Source organism: Lipotes vexillifer, unplaced genomic scaffold (assembly GCF_000442215.2).
Source record: "Lipotes vexillifer unplaced genomic scaffold, Lipotes_vexillifer_v1.1 scaffold1008, whole genome shotgun sequence".
NCBI classification, from domain to species: Eukaryota; Metazoa; Chordata; class Mammalia; order Artiodactyla; family Lipotidae; genus Lipotes; species Lipotes vexillifer.
The window spans coordinates 3,825,164-3,838,449 of NW_006772616.1; the positions used below are offsets into that span (position 1 = coordinate 3,825,164).

A 13,286-nucleotide genomic window follows, 5' to 3' on the forward strand; every position below is an offset into this window, starting at 1 on the left:
GACAAAGCAACTTTGCTATATATTGACAGTTCACAACATTTCGGTTAATTATACTTCTATATATAATCTACAGTCAAACAAAAGCCAGCTTAAAGCTCAGTTCATTTGGGGAAGAAACTGGTGCCCTAACACTGAAGCAAAGGGCCCAGGACCAACTCCCAACATGAAAAACCCCATCAAAACATCTGAGGACTACCCAGGGGCTCCCATCAAAGTGGAAAGTGACCTTGTCACTTCACTTCGAACATCACCTCACTTTGTTACTTTTAAATCTTCTCTTCTGCCTAATTCCCCTCCCAAACATCCCTGTCTTCCAGGGGTCAACAATTAAATCATCCATGATCTGGCTCCTCTCAGAGGAATGCAAATGCATCACATTGTCCACTTTCTGGAAACAGATCAAGGGAATCAGAAGAAAATGTGCTGCATTCAAACCGTTGGCCCACATGGGCAGCCCCACAGTGCTGCAGCTTTCAGGGCTGATGCTGACAGCTCTGCAAACACTGGTGCCAAACAGGATGTCCCTGGTAGGAAGTTCATTGACTATAAATGTTATGCGGTGTCATAACAAGCAATCATGTGCCAAGATTCCTGGGCTGAGATTAACCACTGAGAGACAACATGGGAAATGCGGGAAGTCCATCCTCGTGAAACCAGAGCTCAGTGCGAGTACAGCATTTAACACTTCCATTTACAAGCGTTTGGGGAGGAAGATCCGGATCATTACAAAACTGAAGATGGCAATGAAAGTCTCCGTGTTGTAACTCAGGGCGACGATGAAAATGACAACAGTCATAACCTCGTCTTTGGCAAGGCAAAGACGGGGAGCAAAGTTCACCACCTAAGGCTTATCTGGAAATCAAGACAATCCAGCTTAATAGTTTATGAGGAGGAATCAAAGGTGCACCCCTCACCTGCACCATTATATATGCCTGGCAACGTGCCACTGCAGGGACAGAGAGCAAGGCCTGGGAGGCAAAGAAGGAAAAAGAGGAAGAGGAGCGAGGGAAAAACTACAGCAGCATCACACTGCTTGAGTGAGCTGAGAACTTTAAGGTTTATTTTTTGGTTTATTTCTTTTTTCTCCTATTTGAGCCTGGTTCGACACACTTCAATTCATGCCTCCAATTCTGGGTGTCTCAAATATTTGAACAAGAAAAAGAAACTGAAAGAGGAATCATGTTAAAGAAATTCCCCTTAAAGCTGTGTAAATGTATAAAAATTATGATTTCAAAAGGAAGCCAGTCAATTCCTGGCTCTCCTGCCACTGATTTACTCTATGATGACAATTTCCAACACTTACAGTATGCTAAGGATTTTAAGTACATTGTCTAGTTCAATCCTCATGACAAGTCTATGAGGTAGGAACAGGATTTCCACAGCAACCCAGAGAAGTTGCAAAGTCACACAGCCAGCCTGTGGAGGAGGAAGGCATTAAACCCAGAAACCCACATTTACCTTCTATGCATAACCTGATACTTGGCACATTTACAAGAGGTACTTTCTGTACAACACAGAATTCAAGTTGTTCTACCTTTATCACATGCCCTTGCTGTTTTTAAAGGTGATTCTTAGAATGAATCACTGTAATAGCTAGCAGAATATGAGTGTGCCTGAAGCACCAGTCTGGATATATGCCACAGGTCAGATAAAGGGTCAGGAAGGCCAATGGTTAAAGGCATCGACTGGCTTAACCTTCTGTTAAAATTACACATAGAGAACTAACTCAAAGCACGGCTGACACAGAAAACAGGACCTAGAACAAGCTGCAACTGATCAAAGCAGAGCAAGTTAAAATTCAAATCAAAGGTAATGCCGCCTCTTGATTTTTAGGGCAACTACCGCACCCTTGTGGACAGAAAACTTAACTACACAACCACCAATTCCTCCCCAGACCACTTCAGTAAAATACTGAACCCAAACTGGGGAAAATGATTCACTAGAGAGCACTGATGATTTAAGTTTGAGCAGATCCACATGGCACATACAGTTAACTATCTAAATTGTGTTAGCAATCTCGTACCTGAAAATTCGCCTACATGATATGGGAGGTCTCTGAAAGATTCTTAAACTCAAATCAAATATAAAACCAAGGATTTGTCGAAAACAATGTAAACAAGAGTCATTATTTATAAATGAGTTTCCGTTGTGCAATATAGAGTCCATTCCAAAAAATTACAATGGCAATTTTTCAACCTGGTAGAGATCACCTAAACTCTAATGAAACCTAACTACAAAAATATTTACTGCAATATTTATTTATTCTACAAATATTTACTGAGTACCTATTACATAACAGGCTCTTTCTAGGCTCTAGAAATAGAGCAAATAGCAGGCTATTGCACTGCTATGCAGAGGATCAAAATATCGTGCTGCAACAGTTACTTCAGAATGAGTGGTCAGAAAAGACCATTGCAGAACCCTGTAAACAACCCGAATGCCCACCAGTGGTAAACAGACCACGTGGCCACTAATCATGACACAAATATACAACAGAACACTAGGCAGACATTAAAAGCCTCAGGTAGGACTGTAAGTGCTGATGAAAGAGGTACAACATACACTACAAACTGGAGAAAGCAGTGAGAAGAGAGTGTGTATGAATCTATGTGAATACATTTCTTAAAGCAAATATTTAGATGTCAGGATATGCACTAAAAATACCCCAAATTGGGCTTCCCTGGTGGCGCAGTGGTTGAGCGTCCACCTGACGATTCAGGGGACGTGGGTTTGTGCCCCGGTCCGGGAGGATCCCACATGCCACAGAGCAGCTGGGCCCGTGAGCCATGGCCGCTGAGCCTGCGGGTCCAGAGCCTGTGCCCCGCAAAGGGAGAGGCCACAACAGTGAGAGGCCCGCGTACCGCAAAACAAACAAACAAACAAACAAACAAAAAAACCCAAATTGTTTATAGTGATTACTTTCGAGAAGAGGAATTTGGAGTGGGGAAATTCTGTATTCCATTTAATGTATTTGCGTGTGTGTGTGTGTGTATTCCTTTCATTTAAACACTAAATTTTTTGGGGGGGTAGTAAAATTGTTCATTCTCAAATACCGCACAGAATAGACTTTTAAAATTTTAATACATATACTTTTTATTATATAATTTTCAAGTATACAGCGATAAAATTCAGCATTTGTATATACTACAAAGTGATCTGTATATACAAATACTGATCTGTATATACACATTCAGCATTTGTATATACTACCATACCACAAGTCTAGGTGTAGTATTTTTTTTTTTTTGCAGTACGAGGGCCTCTCATTGTTGTGGCCTCTCCCATTGCGGAGCAAGAGGCTCCGGACGCGCAGGCTCAGCGGCCATGGCTCACGGGCCCAGCCGCTCCGCGGCATGTGGGATCTTCCCGGACCAGGGCACAAACCCGTGTCCCCTGCATCGGCAGGCGGACTCTCAACCACTGCGCCACCAGGGAAGCCCAAGGTGTAGTATTTTTAATATATAATTAAAAGCTAAATCAGTGTAACAGAAAACACTGACCTACTAGAAATTGTTTTAATTCTAATTTACAGACTTAACACACCAACCTCCCACTTAGAGAAGGTGTTAATAAAATGCCCATCTAAGAAATGACTCTGTGTATAACATTTGGCTTAATATTAAATATGGCACAGCAGTCTCTTGTGGCTCATAAACCCCCCCAGCTCAGCCTTTGCTGGTAAAAACTGGCTCACCTGCTCTCTGTAAGGTACAAAAAGGAAGATAATTAGTTCTGCTTCCACATGAAACCACATGTGAAAAAACTAGGAAGAACTTAACAAATTCACTCAACAGACAAAGGGATTGAAAACTGGGTCTCTTCTCACCATTTCTAATACTCAAATGCCCTTGCCACAGACGAATAGTCAGATCTCTCAAGTAGATTATTCAATAACTATTCTGTGTGTTAGTGTCCCTAAATTTGATAAAAATATAAAAAATTTAAAAAAATTTTAAAAGACTCCAATGATTCAAAAGTAAAACATATTCCAAAAGAATTTTCCAAGACAAATAAGTGTAATTATTGAGTGGTATTTCCCAGTCTGGGATGAAGACCCATTTCCAAAATTAGCAAATCAAAATAATATCTTCACTCTATGAGGCAATTATAATTGTGTGCTTAGGAAAGGCAGTAAACAAATGACCTAATTTTGAGTTTCTTACCTAACGCAGCAAGATTTTCTTGTTCCTGACTGACTCTTCCCCAAAGAAGCCATCATTTTTGAATACACAGATCAATCCCAAGGATTATACTCCAAAACCTGTTTAACTGCCTCATCTTCAAAAAAGTCAGCTCTGGGGAAAAAAAAAAATATGAAGGGGCTTGTTACACAGAGTTAGGCTGGTTTTCACTTTTTAAAATTTTACCTTAACTCATCACATCTGCACTAGAAATACAGACTAAAAGTACATTTCAAGGAAAGACTGAGCACTGCTATTACTTTCGTTGTGGTTACTAATGGTCACAAATAAAAAGTAAGCACTAGACTAAAGGGATATTTGACATCTGTGATCTCTTTAGACAGAAAGTACAGAGAAGACCAGTCCCCTTCTGAAGTCCCATGCCCTGTACCACAGCCATGTGGGCTGAAGTGAATCTGAACACACAATGGACTGAATGAAGCCTAGGGCTTGTGCGAGGTTTGCAAATATCACAGATTTTTGTAAGGTTATATAGTTAAAGGAAAGCATCTTTTAACTCCACCAACAAAAAATAAACACATGAGAAGATTTAGGATACTACATATCCACAGATGTCACACACACACACACACACACACACACACCCCTTATGTTTTAGCATGTGCACTCATGTTTCCTTCCATGATGCAATCTATTTTATTTAGCTATGCTAATCTTAATAGTTCCTTAATTTAAAACTATTGCAAAAGATAAAAGCAACCTTTGTAGAGAACAGAAAATTAATTTTCCCACACTTTACTTTCTCAGTTTTAACTAGGAAAGTAACTGCTACATTCAAAATATACTCTTGGAGGACACTTATTCAGAAACTATACGGTCTTGCACTCAAAGTTGGAAACTGATATTCTTGGGAAAAGAATGACAAAAAGTATATAACTCATGGTGGAAAATTCATTTATATTTCAGGTAATTAGAACCTCAAGACACTGGTTGTTTTGGTAAATTGGATTTCCTAGCTCAGTTTTGTGACCTTAAATATTTTTTCTTTCAACTGAGATATTGAAATTTTTAAAAAAATTTATTTATTTTTGGCTGTGTTGGGTCTTTGTTGCTGCACACAGGCTTTCTCTAGTTGTGGCGAGCAGGGGCTACTCTGTTGCGGTACGTGGGCTTCTCATTGCCGTGGCTTCTCTTGTGGAGCACAGGTTCTAGGCACGTGGGCTTCAGTAGTTGTGGCACACGGGCTCAGTAGTTGTGGCTCACGGGCTCTAGAGCACAGGCTCAGCAGTTGTGGCGCATGGGCTCAGCTGCTCCACAGCATGTGGGATCTTCCCGGACCAGGGCTCGAACCCATGTCCCCTGCATTGGCAGGTGGATTCTCAACCACTGTGCCACCAGAGAAGTCCCTGAAATATTTTTAAAATTAAAAAGATCACAGATAACTTACTGAGTTCTTTGGATGTGCCAAGCACTGCACTAAGTGCTCTTCATCAATTATTTCCTTGAATCCTCACACCACCCGCACAGGCAAAGGGTGCTATTAATAGTCCCCTTTTACATGAGTCCGAAAAATTGTATATCATGGTTAAGGTCAAAGAACCAGTAAGAACTGTGGCCACAAGTTGGATCCACTGAAGTCTCAGTCTGAAACCCAAGCTATTAACCAATACAAACATTCCATTTTTATGACTGAGGACATAAGGCACATATTGGACAAAACTGAACAGCGATTATCTTGAAATAGTAATTCTCAATATCAATTCCTGTCAGGATCAGGCTGCTGCCCAGGACTCTGACCTCAACAATTCGGTGGACCGCAGTGCCCTTTGCTAACATGGGATGTTAGCAGACACGACTGGAGAGGGAATGGCTTCTGCTTTGGGATGGGTTGCTTGAGGTGTCCTTGCAGGACATACAAACAAAGACCTATCCAACAGGCGGTCAGACACGCAAACCTGATGCTCAAAATAGACACCTAGGAGTCCTGAGCATTCAGTTACTGAGGCCAAAGAAGAGGACAGAATGCCCAGGGAGAAAGAAGTGACACAGTGAGGGGAAAGGGTGTCGAAAGCTGGGGTACCAAGGACGTTTAAGTCAAGGGTAGAAGAAGAGCCCATCTGAAAAGATGCTGTTTTCTCCCCAGGAGAAAAATGCTGGGGAAAATTGCTTCTGTAGAACAGTATCTCTGCCACCTTCACGCCCTGCCCCACAAAAAAATTTCAAAGTGTTTTGAGTAAAATCTCACGAATACGGTCCCTCATCTAAATTGGGATGGTTTATTCTTTATGATGCCCAAGATCTGAGGTCAACTGATGTTCTACTTTCCCAAATAAATTATTTTCAACTTTTTAAATGCCATTAATTCAACGAGCATTCACTGAGGGCCCTCTATACGTGGGGTCGGGCAGATGAAGATCAGTCACACTCACCCCCTGCCCTTCAGGGCACCACAGTTTAACGGGAACCACAGACACAAACCCAGAATGTTACAAAACCCTGCGGTAAAAACAAGATGAGCTATAACACACGAGCAGCTCCTATGCCAACTTGGAAGGGAGGGTGCCATGGGGTGACAACTGAGCCCAGCCTTAAAGGGTAAGTCAAAGTTTTTCAGGGAAAGCGGGATGGGGTGGGGAAATAGCCAGCAAAGGGAAACCAGGAGTAAAAAGTGTGTGAGAAGCGGTGTAGTACACGCGGGGAGAGGCAAACATTCGTCACCACCATAGTATGAAACGTGGGCAGGGAGTGGCAAAAGAGATGCTACAGAGGCAGGTGGCGTCCAGATCACAGAGAACTTCCTATACATGCTAAGGAGTTAGGAGCTTATGCTGTAGGCAAAGGAGCACCCAGTAAGGGTTTAAGCAGATTTTCACTCTCAGTACCTAAGACATCATGCTGGTAGTCTTATGGCTGATGGATCTGCAGAAGCGCAGGCTGGAATGAGAGATGCCAACTGGGTGTTAGGGGACAGCTGCAACAAGCCAGACACAGACCACAGACGAGGGCCAGGAAGAGATGGAGTGAAGGACAGAGCAAGGAGGTAAACGGTACAATTTCAGGATTGACTGAAAGGGTGGGATAAGAATGAAGTCAAAGATGAACCCCAGGTATCTAACCTGGGTGACTGGGATGAAAAAAAGGGCATTCCACCAAGCAGAAAATTCAGGAAGACTTTACAGGTAACATGATGAGTTCGATTTTGAATATGCTGAAACAAAGGAGTCAGTGAGATGCCCAGTCGCTCTCTAAACCCTTAACCTGGCTTTTCTTCATAGCACTTATCACAGTCCAAATATTATCCACTTCCCCACTAGAGTGTAAGCCGCATGAGGGCAGCTACCTTGTATTCACCACACTCTCCTTGCTGTCTACAACACTGCCTGGCACGGAAGTCATTCAAACAAATATCTGTTGAACAAATAAGTGCGTACGTGAAAGGATGAATGAGTGACATGTTTATCCCAGTGCTTTATCCTAAGGTTACTGTTTTGAATAAAGAGCCACCTTGGAAGCAGATGATCCTCTTCTCAGCCTTCTAATTACTACTTGTCATTTTGAGATTTCCTCAGTAAATCCAGAATCCTGATCAGTCTGTCATCTTCTTTAACAAATGTATAGCACTGTACATTACAATCTTACTTAACACCCCGGATTAGGAGGTACAAACTACTATTGTATAAAATAAACAGGCTACAAAGATATACTGTACAGCACAGGGAATATAACCAATATTTTTAAATAACTTTAAATGGAGTATAATCTATAACAATTTTGAATCACTATCTTGTACACCTGAAACAAATATAATATTGTAAATCAAATATACCTCAATAAAAAATAAACAAACAATAAAGAGGACCTTATCTCGTTCCAAAAAAAAAGGCACCCCAAATGCTATACGATCATTTTTGTCCCTTTTCTTATCTCATAGATATTTTGAATGTTGACTAAATTCTTTTACTTTCTCCCAAAGAAGGAAATAAATGAGATTTTATGAACTAGTTGAAGTAAAAACTATGCCAACAATTAAAAAACACTTTGCCTGGGAAGGAAAAGAAAACACCACTCTCAGCAAGAGAAATATGAAAACTTAGCTATAATAAGCAAAAGAGAAAGGACTAGGAAGGAATGTTTCAAGATGCCTTCAACATATTTTACTGTAAAAATACTACTCAAAAGGAATTATAAATGGCAAGAAATGGATAGCAAAAAAAAAATAATTGTTTATGGATCATCTATATGCCCAGCATTCTGCTGGGCTGCAAAACATAGGGAGCAAAAAAAAAAATCACACTGGTACCCATACTTTACAAGAGAGGATTTTAAAAACAATAATAATCTGAAGTCATTTATATGTGCCTTTGAAATGTGTACATTTTTGTATATAGTCAATTTACCTTTCCGCTTTAGGATGAAATTAAAATTAGTTTTCCTTAAGCTCCTAAAAACTCCGACAACATGAAGAGACATCATGACTTGTGAGGACAAGTCAAACAACTTGAAAATGTCATATATTATGCTAATGTAATATATTTTATATTATGTATTACACTGGCATACGTATGTATTACGTATTACCCATTTACGTATATTGATATAAATGTCTAATACAATGCATGCAATGTACTGTCTGCATGGTAGATAAGAATTTACAATAAACTTTTTCTTCCACTGTACTAACCATTAAGAACAACAAAAAAAGGACTGAGCTAAAAAAATTTAATTGAAAAGTTAAAAGAATTTTGCTTGCACTTCATTTAATATAATACATTTGGGTGAGTCCGTCAACTAATATAAATAACGAGTGACGCAAGAGTGACGCAAAAATGACGATTTGCCGAAGTCTTCTTCCTACCAGAAAAGCCACAAAGAACCTCTATCTCCTGACACCCACTCTCCAACTTGCCCGTGACTAACTTTAAGCCACTCGTGTAAAAAAAGCTCTTCCTGGAGAAATGTGAAGTACACTTCATGCACACTATTAAAGAGAATGTGGTTTTCTGGATAAAGAACCAGAAGATGGAGAAAAATAAGGGCTGCTTCTAATATCACACCGCTAAGTATAAATTCCAATTTCTTGATTTTCTCAGGCCATAACGCTATACTTCGAGCTTTAGAAGAGAAGAGATAGGCAGTTCTGCTAATTAAGCTCCCTCCCACTCGAAATTTCTGTCTTGTAAAGCTCAATCTGTTTTCATGCTTGCCCGGGAAATTTGGTGACAATGAAATTTTTCTGCTTTAAATATTCAGCATGATTTTAAATGCGTTTCTTCAAATTATTCTTCAGTGGACCTTTAAAATCACAATTGGAGAGATAAAGGTAATTAGAAACGGCAATATAAATGGAGTTGAATCTCCCAGATGTCCTCCAAAGTATAACCCACCCAAGAGTTCCCCCATTCATCACTACACATCACTCAGCCCATTTGCACATCACAGGATATATTTCTGCCATTCCAATTAGTCTCCTACTGTGTCACAGGAGATAGAATGTTAATCACAAGAGCAACAGCAGTTAAACTGAGAGTGTACATGAAAAGGAAACACAAAATGACAAATGGAAAGACTCTTTTCAAGTCCTGGCCGAGCCACTTAGTAGTGGTGTGACCTTGGATGAGTCCCTTAACCTCCTTTCCTCAGCTGTTGTGAAAACTGAATTAAATAATCACATGAGAGCACTTGACAAGCTGAGAGCACTATACAAGTATAAGGGAATATGATGATGATAGCTGCATATATATAACAGTTTTAAAAATCGTGGGCCCAGAACTTGGGAAGAAGAATAATTGAGGCCTATATCAAAACACGACTCACATCCTAGGAAAGCCACCGAGTACCCACAGAGGCCCGGAGAAAACCACTTCTTTGAAAGAAGTGCTGCTACCGAGGCCAATGAGAGACATCACAATCTTTCCGAGGCAAGTGATTATTTACCTACCCATTAATTAGATCTGTTCCTTAGACAAATATAAGCCTGATAGAGACACGTGATGGCTCAAGACACAATTAATGCAGGTGGGAAATACAGCAAAACTTAAAAGTAGATTTTGCTTATACCCTACCCCAATGAACAAGTTATTTGTTAATTTGAAACAGATCCTCGATTACAGGTGCCAGTGGATAAAAGTGTTGGGAAAACCCTGGATCAGCCAAGAAACGTGGGACATGTAGATTCAAATTCTTAAAAGAAATTGAAACATGTTTTCAATTATATATACCATTAATCACAACAAAGAGTCTCCTGAAAAGAATGGTACCTACTATTCTCATGAATGCAATGTTCTATTTTTAAGTTTGGCGAGGAAAAAACTCAAAGTACATTAAAAGACTTCTCTGGTGCTGCAACGAGGTAATGAAAAACAGTATCTTACAAAGATCACAGAGGTATAACAGTTGTAGGTTAATTCAAATGTCAACTAAGGTTGTGAGCCATCACTAAATTCTACAGTCCAAAAAAGCACATACCTAACAGTTAAAAAGATACTCAAAAAAATTTTAAATACTCAACGTCAAGTAAATTATTCAATCCTCAAAAAAAAAAAAAAATTCCTCAATACTCACAGGTAATGATCAGGATCAAACTTGGCCAGCTCAGCAGCCAGGCGTTTCTGCCTTCGTTCGGCTGCAGGGGTGGAATCTGGATCCTTAAGATCGATAACATCACTCAATTCATCCTAAGAACACCCAGGAAAGAAAGAATAATTGCTGTCTCCTATTTTAGCCATGAAAAATCTCATTTTGTACAAAATGCCCAAACACAGGAAGAATCTAATTGATCGCTAAGCCGTGATACCACCTGTGACATTTAGATTCAAATCCAGCAAATGTTTGTTAGACACCTACTACCTGCCAGGCCCTGTTAGAAGCTTTCACATCAATTATTTCACAGAATCCTTAAAACAAACAAACTGATTAACATAGATTAAGGCTATAAAAGTTTAACATGAAAAACAGAATAATCCTCTGCAAGCAAACAGGAACATTTAATTCTGCCTTCATTCCCCCATTTACTCCCAGAGGTTTGAAAGTTATGAAAGGCAAGTTGAAATAAATTTCTAGACCCAAGACAGAGCTGCTGCTGCCAGGGGTGCCACGTCAGCAAACCAAAACTTGGTAACTTCCGTGTCCCTGTAAATACTCGCCTTGAACAGAAATGCAGGCTATGCAGTCGACCCCCCCAAGGCCAAGCCAACTCTGGGCTCTGTCCTTATTTCCTTGTCCCTTCTCACCCCTAACGAGAATTGTTAAGGGCAATTTTGATAGATATGACTTTCCACTTGAAAATTTACAAATCCAATCCCAAATAATATTCAACCTTACTGTAATCATCTTCACCTGGATGAAGACATACTGCTGTAGGGCTTGTTTCCTAAGCCCAACCCTACAGAAAACAGGTGTATTAGTAAAACCATCTACAATACCACATGGTCTTCTTTCTTTTGATCAGAATTATGAAGGAAAGAAACTTTGTACAATGCAAAATACTCCTAAAGCTCTTTTTTTTTCTCTCTTCAGTCTGCCCTTTCCTACTACCAACCACAAGGGAGAGTAGGCAAACCGGAAGCAGCTTGAAGACTATTAGCTGAAAACAAGTCAAGGGAAATAACTTGGTAGACAGTAGTGGACGCAAACCATTAGAACAGACTTGTAAACTGAATGGTGGGTTAGCGCCTAATACCCAGGCTTAAAGTCGACAGCTATAGCACAGCAAAATCACTACAATGAAACCAGCTACACAGAATTGGCCAGGGAAAGACTAGGATACAGAACTCCCCACACAATCATAAATTCTGCACTTAAAAAAAAAAAAAATCTCTCATCCCTATCACAATCCACTGAGCTCAAGTAACATCAACAATATTTAATATAAGCACATTCTAGTACAATGAAGGGGCCTGGGGAACTTTTTGGAAGTCACATCCAGAACATCTTAATACTTTTAAGTACAAACATTCTGGGCAAAAATCAGATCACTGGCTGTCCCCAAGCTTAGGAAAATTTGCATTCCAAAAGTTCTTTTACAAATTACTTTTGGAAGACTCAGAATGTATTTTCCTATAGACATACTATGATAAATAACAGAGATTCTCAGGGCAGCCCACAAGTTTATTCAAGTCAAAATAAACTGTAAATAGAGCACTCACAATACAAAGTTCACAAATGTGCAGCAATGCTTCCATGGGAAAACGCTTTCAGAGCTCTACTTTCACCCATCAGAAGCATCTCTCCCCTGAGCAGGACAGCCTGGACTCTTCCTCGCTTCTCTGCCTCCTTACCTGCCTGGCATCAGCTCCTCAGCCACAGAGCCAGGAGGGGCGGTGATGCGGGCCCTGCGGGAGACAAGGACGGTGCTGTGTCCGCAGGACTCCCCTCCGCTGGATGAGTACTCAGAGCCGCTTCCTGCCCGGGGACCCCAAGTCCCTCTCCCCAGCAGCCTCCAGTCCCCGGATTTGTTTCCTCCTTCGAGCCCCAAGGAGTTCCCCGCCTCCTGCCCACCACGACACACACACATTTCTGAAAACAGCCTGATGAGGTAGAAGAACTGTGACTCTGGAGTTAGACAAACTCTGAATTTAAAAGCCAGGTCCAGCCTAACTGCGCAACCTCTGAGCCTCAGCACCCTCACTGTGAACAAACTAGACACGCCTGCGTCACAAGGCTGGGACTACTTTCCTCTTGCTGCTGTAATCAACTGCCACAACTGTGGCTTAACACAACACAAACGTAGAGGTCTAGAGGTCACAAGTCCAAGGTCAGTCTCATTGGGCTAAAACTAAGGCGAAGGCAGGGTTGGTTCCTTTTTGGACGTTCCGCGGGACCGTGTGCTTTTCTGCCCTCTCCACCTTAGAGGCTGGCTGTCCTCACTCCTGGCCTAGGAGCCCCTCATCACAAGGCTCCTTCTCCCTCGGCTTCCGTCATCATGCGCTTGCTTCTCTGTTTTCACTTTGACTCTCTGACCTCCCTCTTGTAAAGACCCTGTGCTTAGACAGGGCCCACCTGGATAATCCAGGATAATCGTCCCATCGCAATATCCTCAGCCTCATCACATGGGCGCAGTCCCTTTCGCCATGTACTTAGTACATGGGGTCAGTACGTGGACATCAGGGGCAGGGGTGACGGACAGCATTCTGTCTCCCATAGGCT

General features: G+C 41.1%; 1 protein-coding gene across 1 annotated transcript in view; it reads right to left on the reverse strand.

Annotated features, from left to right (window-relative positions):
- Window positions 1–13,286, reverse strand: part of SHQ1 (SHQ1, H/ACA ribonucleoprotein assembly factor) — an 89,766-nt gene that overhangs the window by 64,715 nt on the left and 11,765 nt on the right. Inside the window, 3 exon segments of the mRNA XM_007447667.1 lie at window positions 4,164–4,194; window positions 4,196–4,295; window positions 10,704–10,816. Of these exon segments, the coding sequence (XP_007447729.1) occupies window positions 4,164–4,194; window positions 4,196–4,295; window positions 10,704–10,816 (244 nt within the window).